Genomic DNA, 14,485 nt, shown 5'->3' with positions numbered 1-14,485 from the left:
GATGGGATATTCGGTGATGCATCACAACGCATCACTCGGTGGACTTGGACACTCAATGTGAATCACAAGTAGAAACGATCATTCTAACTAACTACCAGTCAAAGCCTCGTGGTATACTAGAATCGCATTCTGCAGCTTTTATGGAACTGCGTCCCCAGAACTTATTATTTCTTAACGATCACCCCTCCAATCATCGCGACATTTCGACTTTCACATGCAGTGAGACGCGCCAGGGTTCAGTTCGCGACAAGAACGTGGTATAGAGTAGCGCTATCTACAAGCTAGAGTTAACTTTGGCAACCTACCCCAGGAAACGTCACCAACCCATTCAGCCATGGATTACGGCGAGGAAGATCTCTTCGGTCAGGACAGCAGCAATGGCAAGCCATCAAATACGAGGATCGAAGGGCGACTCGACGAGCTGCGGAGAGGCGGGTGTAATCAGTTCGTTTCCCCCCTCGTCAATTCCAGGAAGCCACATGCTGAGGCGGCGGCGGCGAACAGGAAAATCGCATGGTCGAAACTAGGTTGCATCGCGCTCATCAACGCCGACGGCACGGGAGTCGAGACACGGCACTTAGCTTGCAATCCTGCCGACGGACAGTGGCTACTAAGTCCTGCGTACCCGGTCGCCGGCCTTTCGCGGAACCACGACGGCCAGAGATTACAACACGTCACATGGAGCACCCACGGCGCGGACCTGGCCGTAATCGATGTTCTCGGACGCGTATCCTTCTACACGGTGTATGTGGTCATCAACGCGTTATCACTCGTCACCTTGATTCCCGTGGACCAGGACGATGATCTCTGTGCGCTCGCCGGATTCTGGTGGTTGCCCCCGGAGAGGCCGTACTCGTTGCACCATGTTATGCGTACAGAGGACGGGAATAAGTATTACGCCCCAACGTATCGCCAGTTCGGACCGTTCCATCCTATGGCCAACAAGGCGGCCGCAATTGGAATCACAAGGAACGGCACGATCAAGTTATGGTACCACGACGGAATCAACAAATACCAGTCGGTCACCAGCGACCTGGAGTCGTCAACGTCTCTCGACGATGTCTTCTCGCATGCGGCGATTGCGTCGACGCAGAGCAGAGAAGGCATTGCCGTGTTGGCGGCATACACGCATTCCCGGCAGCTTCGGGTATACCGGGTTGCCGTGAATTGGGGGATAACTCCGCAGCCGCAGCAGCAGGGTCAAATGCCAAAGCCGGTGCAGTCTCTTCCGGGCCCACCTATTCTGAATGTGAAACGGATCAAGATCGTCGATTCGGCTTTCCCGGCGGATACCCAGTATGATTCTTCACGGGTGCTGCTCACACATCTGGAGGTGCTGGGGCCGATGCCGATGAGTGGTGGGGTGCCGCCGCCCGCACCGACAGTGGTCTGTGTGTTCTCGGGGAAAACGGCAGAACGGCAGCCGTTCACGGTGGTGTCGAGATGGGATCTGAAGGAGAGCGCCATGCAGTTGCATCCGAGTTTCGATCAGCTAGGCGTGCGGCGGGCCAGTGTCTCATCGACACCGATGACGGAGTTGGATCTTTGGAGACTCGACGATTTGGTGATCGAAAAATGTGTCATCGGGGTATCCACGGTCACGATGGGAACTGTGGTTGCGTTCACGTGCAGTGATGGGCTGTTTGAGTTCAGGGATCGCCTTCATCTACAACCGTTTCCTCTATCACCGCCGAATGGAAGAATGTCGAATATGATACAGGCGGGATTCGCGTTCACAACGCCGGACCCGTGCATCGATCTAGTACTCTCGCCCAACAATACCGTAGCGGTGAGACTAGGACAGGACCATAATGTTCACCTGATGGTGATGGAGTATACTCGCGGGCCTATGGGGTTGAAGGAGAACATGGAGATCAGCTGCGTGGCGCTGGCACTGCAACACGCATACTCGTGCAGCAACTACCTTAACAACGATGATTTGTTGCTTGTGGCACGCAAATACCGCAGTTCCGGTAAAGATTCCGACATCGAGAAGATCCCCGTCGTGGTTGAGGAGAAAGGTACTGAACCTATGATTGTAGACTTCAACATCACATTCTTGACTGAAGTGCACTGCGCTCTCAATCTCAAGATGGATTTCGCAGGTGTGGAATCGTCGAGCGAGCGGCTGGTCAAGAATCCGCAGCTGCAGCGGTGTCTCAGTCTGCAGTTCGCGCTCGATTTCAAGGGCGAGCAGGTCAAGAAGGAGCTGTCCGGGAAACTCGCGTGGGCTACACTACATCTCCGCGTGGCAGCACTGGCATTCGCTTTGACGTTGAACGCGGCGCAGCGACAAGGCGCCAGGCCCCCCGGTGCCTCCAACCAGCCCGATGATTTCAAGCCCGAGGCCCTGCAGAGCCTACTTGGACTGGTCAAGTGGGTTACAGACATGATGGCGATGATTGTTGGCGATCTCTTCGAGCTTGCGAAAGCATGCGGTAGCAAATTAAATGACCTCGCATTCGTCAGACAAAAGAGTATCCACCTCCCCGCTCCGCCCACCCGTTCTCCCCAGCTTACATAAACTCTCAGTGGTCGAAAGCAACTCTCCCGCCCTGATCCTCGTCCTCGCCAGTGCACCCCGAGCATTTCTCAAATACCTCTGCCGCTCCCTCAAAGGGTTAGAAGCCAGCACCGGCAAACTCCTCCAAGCCGGTCCCCTAGACGAAGACCAGCGCACAACGTTCCGCTCGTTCAAAGTCCCGCTCGAATCGTGCGCGGTTAAGATCGGCCAATTCGAGCGGATGCTAACGGACATCGACGGGACAGTCCGGGCGACCTACCACAGCGTGTCGGAAACCGAGCGGGCCATCGTCGAGCGGCACCTCTTCGTCAACAACACTTTGCCGACCATCTTCGCCGCACCCACAGAGCGCCTCCTATCCATCACGCTCCCCACCCTACGAAAGGACATCAACGTCTCGGCGCTGTTCTTCCAGGACGTCAGCTGGCTGGGCTTTCACGACGATATGGAGTCGCGCGGGTTCCTGAGGAAACATAGGATCGATGCGGTCAGGAAGATTGTCCTGCCGAAGAATGTCAGGCTGCGAAGGTGCACCCGCTGCTGCTCCGTCGTCGATGAGGCCGTCATGGCGAAGACTCAGGGGTTCTGGCTGAGCTCGTTTAATCGCATGTGTCTGTGTGGTACGCTGTGGATGCATCTTAGCGGAGGGAATGGTGGTGGTGGTGGTGGTGTTTAAGTTGAGTATATCTACATGATACAGTATTAAAAAAACGGCGAAAAATTAATGTACCTATACCGGATCTCTCATCCGATTCCGTAATAAGGCGGTTATTGAAACTGAGAGAAGAACTTGACTTGATTGATGTAATGATACGAGAAACATGAGGAAGATGAGAAAGGAGACTGCTCATAAAGGGAAACGAGCTCGTGTAAATAGCGAGATGAAGCCGGCGAAGCCGGGCCCTATGTAGACAGAGGATGAATTGTACCGTCACTGATTTACCTCGTTTTTTGCAACTGTATCTAAGTGCCTATAATTTATGTCACCAAGATCGGAGCGGCCAATTACCCCCCCGTTACGGACGGGTTCTTGGGATTCAGAACAGTATACACTCGAGAATCTATTCCGTTCCATTCCACCCTCTATCTCTAAACGACGTATCTATGCAATTCAATTCAATCCAATCCATTCCAATCATGCGCCGCGGATGCACCCATCTATGTCACGTATCAATCATACCAAAGCAAACCCGTACAAACCCAAAACTCCATCCCATCCCAGCCCACTACTCATCCCAACCCAACGCATCATATATCGAAGCTATGGGCGCTTTCTTGAGCGGCGTATCCTTGGCAACTGGCACGCCTCCTGCGGCCACGGGGGACCAGAAGCCGGGGACGCTGAGCTGGCCCTGCCGCTTCTTCACGGGTGTGGCAAAGATGGTAGCGTCCTTATCCCCCACCGCCGCCGCTGGGGCAGAGCGAGGTAGGGTTTTGGGTCGGTGAACGCTGAAGCGCTGCAGTTCGGCAAATAGGCCCTTTCGAGGGGTGGCAAGGACGACGCTGTCGTCGAAATGGGAAGGCTTGAAGGCGTGGCGGGACGGCGGTGTGGCGGCAACTTCTGATGGCGCCAGCCGCGAGGAGGGCGCCTGGTGGTGGTGCACGCTGGCGCGCGAGTCTTTGAAGCTCTCGGCGAAGATGTCTTTGTTTCGTTTCTGCGGCGTTGCCGCTACGTGCACGTCTGATGGTGATGCCTTCGCCTTCCTAGATCCTGGCAGAATTTTAGTATTGCCTGGTAGATAGGTAGATGTGCGGCTTACTTCTGACGGACTTCGCCAGTCTCTTCTCCGCATCGTCCACCAGTTCCGTAGCAGCGGCTGCACGGTTCGGCTTTGCTAGTGCTTGTATCACGTTCTTCAGCTCCTCGTCGGCCTTCTTCTGGACGTTCATCTGGACAATCTTCTTGGTGAAGCTCTTTGAGTTGAGTGTTCCGCCACGGATGGCCCTGGGCGCAGCAGCTCCTTCAGAGGCGAGCAAAGCAAGTGACTCTGTTGTCGTCCCTCGAGACCCGGCGGATAGTGCGGTGTCGGTGCGAGACAAGCCGGGGGCTTTTTTGACCACTACGCGGCTGTTCTTAAAGGGTTTGGTTTGCCGGAAGACACTGGCTGATGCTGTGGAAGGCGCACTGCGGCCACCAAATTTCTTATTTATGGAAGCGCATTTTTCCGGCAGTTTGGACGAGTAGAACGCCATGATGACCTCGACAGAGAAATGACGGAGGTGGTCTTTTTCGGAAACGATGTCTTTTCCTTTGGCGGGGGTGTCCACTCCGTCTCTGGCAGTCTCGGAACCGATCGAGTGCCAGATGCAAAGTCGATCGACGAGTAAGTCCAGAAGTACATCTGGATCCGGTGCTTTGTTGACACCCTTGTTCTTCTTGGTTTTCTTCTTCTTTTCCTTTTTGCTCTTGCCTTTACCTTTGGGAGATTCTAGCGTAGTAGGAGCAGCAGGTGGATGCTGCTTGTTCAAGGCGAGGATTTCCAGTAGCAATATAATTTGAAGCTCAGTCCTGCAACAGTCAGCTTTGCACCAGCAGAATTTGGAAAGATACGCACTCTCTAATCCTAAGCTCTTCTAACTTTTGCTTTAGTTCAGTATCGGTTTCCCGAATGAACCGCTCCTGGAAGGCCGACTGCCTCCAGCGCTGGATGTAACCGTCTTCGTCTGGCCGGAAAACAGAGGGATCATCGACCTCGTGTTCCTGAGCAATTTGGACCAGGGATTTCCGGTATTTTAGGTCCATTTTGTCCAACGGTAGTATCATCCGTCGCAAAAATTCGGTCAACTCGTCAAATCGGCTGGCCGGCGGAGTCACCTCGATGTCGTGGCATATAGCGCGAGCCCGGGACAATGTCGATTTAGCAAAGTACGCCAACGATGTCTATATTCTCGATTAGTCGGTAGTCTACGGCACAGCATAAGAGTAAAATAAAACCTTTGCGAGGTAGAGCGTATCGAAATACTGCCGCTGTACTTGCTCCAGAACCTCTGACATTGTAGGTTGGATATTTTGCTGTACGGCAGGATCCTGGTGATCATCATCTTCAGGTAATGGGTCGGGCACCAGTGGAGTTTTGGCGGGGTTCCTTTTTATGGTCAGCCCGGAGCTACAGTGTCCTCCAGATATTACATACGAGGAATCTCTCGCAGCATGCTCAGCCATGTCACTTTCGCGCACGCCCATATCCAACGCCGCATCGGTGACTGGTGTATCTTGAAACGGATACTCGGCGCTGCCAATTCCACTCCACCAATCTTGTTCACACACATTATATGTCCCCTCTCCAATTTCCATGTAAGGTGAATTCTTGGTTTGTGCTGCGACCTTGCGAATATCTTTCATCCGAAGTTGAGTCGAGAGGCGGTAGAGTGTATAAACATTATCCCCGACTTTCTCAAGTGCGGATAGCTGCCGCTCTCCCTCAATCTTGACTATGGTGACATATCCGGATGCACAGAGCGCTGAATTTTCCGCGGGAGTGTTGAATATCCGCGAGGGTGCTCCGGCGAGCCAGTTTACGGGGATGTGGGAACGAGGGAGAATAACGGTTGGCGATACTTTCGTGGAAACATCGAACGAACACGCTACATGGGGCTTCGAGCTATTAGCTCTCTCCCACTCTTTCGTTCATGTATTCGGAATGTGTGGATATACTTGAACGACAAATGGACTACCGAGGAGGAGTCGATCGTCTCCGCGCTTTCGTTTCCGTATTAAAGATGGTGGCGCAGACATTAAGACCGACTGAGAAACAGCGAAAATGGGTGGTGGATAACTCGGATTTTTTTTGGTGGTGTGTTTACGTTTACGTTACTGGTGGGATGTGAAGGACGCGAGGAAGCGTGCCTGGAGGGTAACCTCTGTGAGTAGGATACCCGCCGGCTCATGGGTGTCAGACGAAGCTCTGAGCCCTGTGGCCGTCTCTGGAGGGTGTGTATGCTATTAGTAGTAACGACAGCTCTGAACGAGAGCATATAAATTGCAAACAACCTCATGACCATCACACACTTTTTTTTCCGGAACTATGTACGCGTCTGGAGGACGCATACCCACGAAGAACCGCTCCTACTCACTATGAAGTTCATGGGCATACCCGGTACGTGTGGCGGTTGAGCAAATAGTGGCTCGAGACGTGCCCATCAGACAGGCTGGGGTCACCGGTTGTCTTCTTTCCGGCTCCGCACGGTTTCGAGGTTGAGGTCGATGCGTGCTCCCGACTGAGATACCGCTCGCACATGATAAGACGAAGGAGATTTTAGTAGTGGTACACAAGAGCAATGCCTGCATAGGTGCGGTATTCCTTCGCTCAATATCCCCAGTGCATTTGTGCGGTCAAGTGGGGAGTGGCGGATTGACCGTTCACAGACAATCACTCGCTAGATGTTAACCAGGACTGACCTAAGCTAGCCCCTTTGACCGGACATCTACAAGGTAACTGGGAATCCACTTTTGCCTCTACCCCGAAGTCTCCTTTCCCGGACATCGAAAACTCGTATACACCCGACAGCCGAAGAAGCCCTACGAGAGAAAACCTGATCGAGAGGACGCAGGTTAACGTGCCCGTGCTTCCTACTCCATGATGTCCTACAGATTTTTTTGTCTCTGGCACCAGGATGCAACGTGCGTTTCCCAGCGTCCAATGTTAGCAGTAAGGCAGGCACGGCGCAAGGGACCTAAGGGGGATCGGGAACTGGATCCGAAGAGTCTCAAATAATTCCCTTACATACGAAGGGAGCTATATGTTGAGTTTCTGCAAATGTCGAGACTCGAGACATGGCATGGACCACGCAGCACGCAGCATGGACTCGATAACATCTCGAATTGATAGAGTCTCAAGCGGACTGCCAAACTTCACCCCCACATCTTAACTCTGGAAACTTATACCCACTCACACCTTCTTCTTCATGGTCGCCACCACGGCCAAAACAACTTCTTCGAGAAGGCGATACCTATGATACACACCGAGATCGAGCCCTACATCAACGCCGTAGCAATGCTTGAAGCCAGGGGGATATTCTCGTCGTTTGGGGAAGGTTCAAGGCAGTCGCACCCTCCAGGGATTTTGCGATTGGTCGGGCGCTAAAGTAATAACCAGGGGTTGCCGCTCAGTGATTCGTCGCGCGGTCTATTGTTGTTACCCCTTGGATTTTTGGCACTTTCTGTGCCCCGCAGATGAACGGTTTCCGCCCACTTCGCCATCTGGTTCATCTCCTCGCGCGCGCGCCAAACGCCCCATCCACCACTCTAGGTACTAGGTACCTATATCGTGCCGACCGGAATCACGATTCAACGGCAGACAGCTCGTGTCGGTGCGCTGGATTGGCTGGGTAGAGGGGATGAATAACTGTAATAGGTATATACAAATCTACGCCAATTGATGTTCATTCACCCAATATCTACATGCCTACCTATGTGTTGCTGATATCTATCACCATAACCATTGCCATATACGATGGTGATGGAGTACTATACCTACTCTATAGCACCTATACAAATCCTGCTCACCGACTCAATAACGTCTGGTCAATGTATCATGACTGTGAGAGATATCGATCAGCACGGTGCATCTGAGGATTCCGCGAGGTACCTATGCAGAGTATGAACCGACTCGGGGAAATACTGGTACCTACATACCCGCCGTCCCTTCAGTTCACCTCCCCCCAATAGGCAATCCCCCAGACCTATGATACTCCTCTTCGGACAACACCCACCGCCTACATACCGGTAGATAGTCCTCATACCTTAGGGTTGCGCGCGCATTGTACGGTACCTGACCTAGAGCATGTAGCCCCTGCTCAACCTACCAGCACGCACCCACTCCCTTCCCCCCCCCGCTTGCTACACACTCAACTTACACGCCTGCAAGTGCAAGGGCCCCCTATCGACCTGCTTTGGCGAAGGAAAGACATCCCAACCACCCATACACACCACATCGAGGAAAGCCATCAAGCGAACTTCGAACAAAAGAGTCCCTAGACTAGCATCTAGCTGCTGTGCTTGCTCCAAACGCCAAGGTCGCCCTCAGCCATGACTTCGTTCCAGAATCAAGTCCTCGATCCTTCTTTCGATCTTTCCTCCGTCGTTCAAAATCCCCGGACTGCCCCGACTGCCCGTCCCGACTCTGCAATCCACACCTTCTCGCCTTTCACCTCACCGTCGTCGTCACCGCCGTCGTCTCGTCCGCAGTCATCATACATCTCCCTTTGGCAGCCTCCCATTCGACGGGTCTCCCTCCCTCCTGGTGCCAGTTCCCTGCCTCTCGGTGCTCGGATATCAGACCAATTTCCCAAGCCACCGTCCCGTAAGGAGAAGCAGCCTGCTCCAGCAGCTCTTGACCTTTCGGCAAAACTCCCTGAAGGATACCCGGTCCTAGATTCTCCCACCCTTCCATCGCCCGAAGCTTTCGTCGAAAGGGAGGAATATTCCAATAGGTGTGCAATGATCCCAAAACCTTTATGCTCGTCCAACTTGCAATCCCCTCTCTAACCACTATTTTGCTTTCCAGACTGCATCGGCTGGATCACGATCCCAGCCATCTCTGGACAGTCCGAACCCCTCAACACGGTAATATACGACAGCAACTCTCCTCTCTGCGCGCGTATCCCAGAAGCCCTGTCCCCCCAAACCATGCGAGGTTCATCAGCGAGTCCAGTCTGAATATATACCCACGAAGAATCGATCATTTGGTCACCATACATACACGAAGCGCATCCGCGTCCGCATACAACTCAATGGCACCCATACAACCCAACATATCTCTCCCCGAGGAAGGCTTTGCTTTCGTCGAAGATTCAACCAAGCCAAAGTCCCCGAACAACAGATTCACGTCTCTTTTCCGTTGGGGCAGCACCTCGGAGCAGGGCGCTGGGTCGGTGGATCCAATGCCTGCACTATCACCCACCTCGACGTCTCATCGTGGATCGTTGCTTACAGCTAGTAAAGCTCCCCCTCCGGCCATAGACACTTCGCGGGCAAATGCTTCTCAACTCAACACGTACTCGGACACGGAAAGTCTATATCCGCCAGGAACACCAGGATATGGGTCATTCGATGCCATCGAAGATGAAGTCAGGGCAGTTTCGGCGGATCTGGCAGCGTCAATTCGGCGAGAGATGGACTTGGAAGATCTCGTCGAGCGCCTGCAATCCGAGGCAGCAAACAATGGCAGGCGAACTAGTGATTATTATTCCGACGCAGGCACGCCAGCACGGTATGTGGATAGCGAAGGCAAGGATATGGATGCGGAAAGGATGGTGAGGAAGGTCGAGCAAGAGAAAGCACAATTGAGGTTGGATATGCTCGAGAAAGTTCAAGAGGAGAGGGAGAAAAGGAGGACGGTTGAGGCACAAGTAAAGGAATTGGAGGATCTGGTTTCCAAGGTAACATGGCCTCGCTTGGTATAACTGTGAATGTATTGCTAAACAGCGTGTACCAGACTTCCACTGGTTCTCATCTCGCTCCTCCGGATGTTCCAGCGCGAATCAAAGACCTCGAAATGTCACTTGAAGAAGCCAAACGCAAACTCGTCGAGGAACGCCAACTGAAGGAGAATTTCGAGGATCTTCTCACAGCTCTGAAAGAGGAACTCGAGGCCAATCGGAATGACCGCGACAACCTCCGAGACGAAGTTGTTCCTCAGCTGAGAGCGCGTGTGGAAGGACTCGAGGCGGAGACATTAGACTTGCAGAAGCTCATGTATGAGCACACATTCATGCAACAGGAGCTGGCGAGCTTAAAAACCGAAAACGTTTCTCTTGCCCAGGTAATCCAGGAGAAAACACAAGCTCAGCTTGAATCTCAAGCGAATTTCAAACATCAGATCGAAGCCCAGGTTGAGTACCAAGTACAGCAGGCACGAGCGCACAGCCAAGTACAACCTCCCGCCATCCAAGCCCAAGTCGTTCAAGCCCAATTGGTTCAGATCCAAACCAATTCGCATGTCCGCCACTCGATGTCTGGAGCGCCATCAGGATATGCTACGCCAGGTACTCCGACATCTGCGCAACCGCCGACGCTTCCTCTGAATCCCAAAGACCGTGAATCACTGGCGGAACGTCTGAAAGACGTCGAGAATCAACGGGACGCTCTCCGCAAGGGACTCCTGAGATTAAGGGATCGCCAGCAATTGGAGGCCAAGAAGTCGAAGGAGCGAATAAAGACGTTAGAAATGGAGCGGGACAGAGCGTTGGATCCGAACATCAAACGACAAGGACGCGATAAGGAGGTCTCAGCTCTTCGCCGGGAGATTGATCGCCTGAGACAGAGGGCGGATGAAGCTCTCGAACAGAAGTTTGTTTGCGAGAGGAGTCTGGGTACATTGATGATGGATCTCGAAAAGGCCGAGCAGGAGACCAGCACGTTGCGAGTTCTGTTACAGGAGCACGACGATCTTGCAGCAGAGCATGGGGAACTGCAGGATTCACACGAGCGTCTGTCGCGAGAAGTTTCGGAGCTCAAACAGGCGGGCGCGACGCCCGCATCTCCATCCCTAAAACAGGCATATCACAATCTCCAAAACCTCCACGAGCGATTATTGGCCCGGTTAGGGGAACTCGAGACCAGAGACACTGACCCCGCCTTTGTTACCGAGCGTGAGCAAACCCTTGAGGGAGCGAACGAAGCCTCGCAACGCGCCATTCAGGAACTGCGCAAGAGTCTCACATCGGCAGAGGTCGAGCGAGACACTGCTCAAGTCGAGGCGGAGGCGTACCGCAAGCGTGCGGAATCACTGCAGAAGTCTGAGAAGATGCATATGCAGGAGGAGCGGAATCTAGCAGCGCAGCTGCGTATTTCGTCGGAGCGGGTGGAGGAGTTGGCCGCGCAAGTGCGAGCTCAACTCGCCTCCAACGAAACCCTCCGAGAGCGACTCGCCGACTGCATCACTCGCGGTGAGGAAGAGCAGAGCGCTTCGGCAAAGAAGATCAACAGTCTCCAAGGCAAGCTGAGAAGCTTGGAGGATAAAGTCGCCGAGGCGCAGCAACAGGCAGAAGAAGCCGTCTCCCAGCACGAGGATGAAATCCGCCGCATAAAGGAGACGCACACCTCGCAGCTGCGTCGGCTGAAGTCATCTGCCCTTGCATCTCCCGGCCTCAAGCCGCAGTTGTCGCCGCTTCTGAGAAGCCCGAAGCTAGAGTGGACTTCGGTTCGACGACTGTCCTCCTCGGACTCCAATAAGACGGAGCTCTTGGAGAAGAGAGTAGGGGAACTCGAGAAGGCACTAGAAGATGCCGATGATGAGATGAGCGAGGTGGTGGCCAGGATGGCCGCTGCGCAGATCGAAGTGATGAACCTCCAGACCGAAAGGTAAGGATATCGCCCACTCCAAAGTATTTACTTCTTGCTGACCGGAATCATAGGGATGAGGCAGTACGCCAGGCGAAACGTCTCGGAAACGAGTACTTGATAATGCAAGCCAAGTACGCCGATATGCCGTGATCCGAACCGGCTAACCCTCCCCCGGAAAGCAAAGCAATGATATGCTACCTACGCCCACCAATGACTTGACTTGACTCCTCGATTTTGTGTTTATATAAGTGTTTAGAGGGTACGATGTAAAGTCTTCAGGGCTCGGTTTGGCTCCGTTTTGATTGATTACTACTTTTCCTTTTTCCTTTCTTCCTTGTGTTTTGTATCCTAGTGGGCATTTTCTTGCATCGGTGCTTTGTTCTTGTTTACTGCATGCATTGGGGCGGATATCCTTATGCCCCTTTTTTTTGGGATTGCTTTTCAACTTCTTTTCTGCTGCTGCTTCATTCGGTTTTCTCTTCCTCTGCTAGTGAAGAAAACGGGCTGTTTTTGTATATTTTTGGCCTTGTTATGTTTTTGGGAATGGCGGTGTTGTTTTTTTTCTTCGTGGGGAGTACTTATTACTTACTTCTGTACTTACACACCCGTTACAACTGTCTGTTAATGTATTGTATACTAACTTGCTCTTTGTACGACTCGATTGGATCTGGGCGGATGGATAGATGGATGGATAGATGGATAGAACGAACAGAGGGAGAAGTGGAGGTGGTGGGCACCTGTGGTGCGGTGTACTGTATGTAATTGGAACCAACAATTATCTTCATCATCATCATCGAGTCCAATCTAGATGCGATTTCAGATTTGCTCACGGTTGCTGCGAATCGAATTGATTTTAGTTGTTGATAGGGATGTAGAATATGAGGGAGGTCCATGAAGCTCGATTCTCACGACAACGACAGCGGCAACCACTCATCCCCCTTCCATAACACATAGGTAATTTCATCATCTCGACCTTCGATGGTATGCCATTCTCCACAATCGGTTGATTTACCAGTGCGGCTTGTCGAAGGAATCGTGCAGTACCTACTCTACTGGCGTCCTGCACCGTTTCTCACTCCCATAATCTTCTGGCGGCTCCTCTCACCAGAGGATTGCCACCTCACGAGGAGGGGACCCGCTACCTGCACCAGTATGGCACCAGACCTCTACCACCGCCATCGCTTGCCTACCTGAAACGCGGCATCTCCGAAGCCAAGTGGAGGGAAGCCAAGGGACGGCGGACAGCAGAATCACTCGCAAGAAGTATCGGTACAGCCGGAAATCCGGCCAGAGACCCGACCCAAATCCAGAGATGGCCACCAAGCACCTCGCCTCGAGATTCTACCAACTCAAGACAGGACACTGCCTCACTGGCCAGTACCTCCAGTGGACTAAAAGCCGCCCGGATGCCCGCTGGCTGGTGCTGCTACAAGACACAGACTCGGGAGCACCTTTTCAAAAATTGCCCTGGATGGAAAAGTCAGCAAAAGACACCATGGGCAGAAGTCTGGAAGCAGACAAGGAGAGGAAAAGACCCCTTCAAAATCCGGGACCTCTTCGCAGATGAGCGATGCAGCAAGGCCGTACTAGAGTTCCTCCTCTCCACTAATGTGGGCAGACGGATGCTAGAGGCTACGGAGGAAGATGCAGCGAGTGAGATATCCGAGTGGGAGCTCAGGGAGCGGGAGGAAAGGGAGGCGGATCTGAGGCGAGAGGAGGAGGAGGGTGCTGAGGTTGAGGAGCCGGGGTCACGCCCGCTGTTCCTTCCCACACTTTCCTTCATGGCATCTCTTGATGAAGAGGCAGGAGGCGGCGACGAGGGCTAGTGACTTGCGGTGAGGCAGGGACGAGTCGAGGGAGTGGAAGTTGTCTTTTCCTAGTGTCATTTCTTTGGTGCGCTCATACATCTTTGGGACAGGTCACGGCGGGGGCAGGGGAAGCCACATCGGGACGCCTGATGAAAGTTGGGTTGGACAGTGGCGGGGAAACGGGGGGGCGAACGGGTAGATATTGCCATGATTTAGATAGGTCGCACGCAATCAATGAATGAACAAAAAAAAATTGCCACCTCACAATCGAGCGGCGAGTTAGAGCTGAGCGGGAGGGCTGGGCGGAGAGCAATAGGGAACCCACATTGAGCTCTCGACCAGCGGTCGGAGACAGTGGGGTGGAACCGGATGTGTGTATACAGCCATGATCTGACAAGGTCGAATGCTGCGATGAAGAAACAAAAAACAAAACAATCACGAACTGACGGGACCTCGGCACCTCACCAGCCGGTGTAGTAGCTAATAGGTACCTCCCCAACATCGACGCTCATGCACTCTGCACATGCCGGCGTGAATGCCGAGAACAAGCAACCCCTACCTACTGTCAACAGAGAGGTGGGGCTTGGAAGAGAGGGATGGAAGCGTTCTGTCGTGACTCGTGGGTAGATGATGCTCGCGGCAGGGGCGGCGTATATGTGACTGTCTTCATCGGTGGGGTGAGAGCAGGATCGTCAAGCAGAAGGCACGCAAACACCACGAAGGGACAGAAGGTTGGTGGGAAGAGCGGCCGTGTCAGCCCCGTCGGTGAGAGAGGGGAGTGGGAAGGAGCGGACATGCACGCCCATATCAGTCTTTACATTGCTGGGACAGGCCGGGGCGGAGGGCAGGGACAACCACATCGGAAGG

At 53.3% G+C, this 14,485-nt stretch overlaps 3 protein-coding genes across 3 annotated transcripts; 2 read left to right on the top strand and 1 right to left on the bottom strand.

The window, feature by feature from the left end:
• The first annotated feature begins 27 nt into the window (after positions 1-27).
• Positions 28-3,494, top strand: BZA05DRAFT_471943 (mediator complex, subunit Med16). The gene is made up of 4 exons (XM_051487985.1): positions 28-444; positions 505-1,973; positions 2,043-2,477; positions 2,533-3,494. Exons 1-4 carry the CDS (start codon positions 335-337, stop codon positions 3,198-3,200), a joined length of 2,682 nt encoding a protein of 893 aa, XP_051342187.1. The 5' UTR covers positions 28-334; the 3' UTR covers positions 3,201-3,494.
• A 1,548-nt stretch (positions 3,495-5,042) lies between these two features.
• On the bottom strand, positions 5,043-6,260 carry BZA05DRAFT_333274 (DNA replication regulator SLD3-domain-containing protein; the record flags this gene model as incomplete). The annotated part of the gene is made up of 4 exons (XM_051480680.1): positions 5,043-5,405; positions 5,460-5,610; positions 5,659-6,119; positions 6,180-6,260. The coding sequence occupies 4 exons, from the start codon at positions 6,258-6,260 to the stop codon at positions 5,043-5,045; spliced, it is 1,056 nt and encodes a 351-aa protein (XP_051342186.1).
• A 2,096-nt stretch (positions 6,261-8,356) lies between these two features.
• Positions 8,357-12,082, top strand: BZA05DRAFT_222646 (uncharacterized protein). The gene is made up of 4 exons (XM_051479738.1): positions 8,357-8,956; positions 9,031-9,904; positions 9,961-11,828; positions 11,882-12,082. The coding sequence occupies exons 1-4, from the start codon at positions 8,553-8,555 to the stop codon at positions 11,958-11,960; spliced, it is 3,225 nt and encodes a 1,074-aa protein (XP_051342185.1). The 5' UTR covers positions 8,357-8,552; the 3' UTR covers positions 11,961-12,082.
• The last annotated feature ends 2,403 nt before the right edge of the window (positions 12,083-14,485 follow it).

This window comes from Tricharina praecox, assembly GCF_024521635.1.
Source record: "Tricharina praecox strain CBS 144465 chromosome Unknown BZA05scaffold_5, whole genome shotgun sequence".
Lineage (NCBI taxonomy): Eukaryota > Fungi > Ascomycota > Pezizomycetes > Pezizales > Pyronemataceae > Tricharina > Tricharina praecox.
This window is presented reverse-complemented; position numbering and strand designations above follow the sequence as displayed.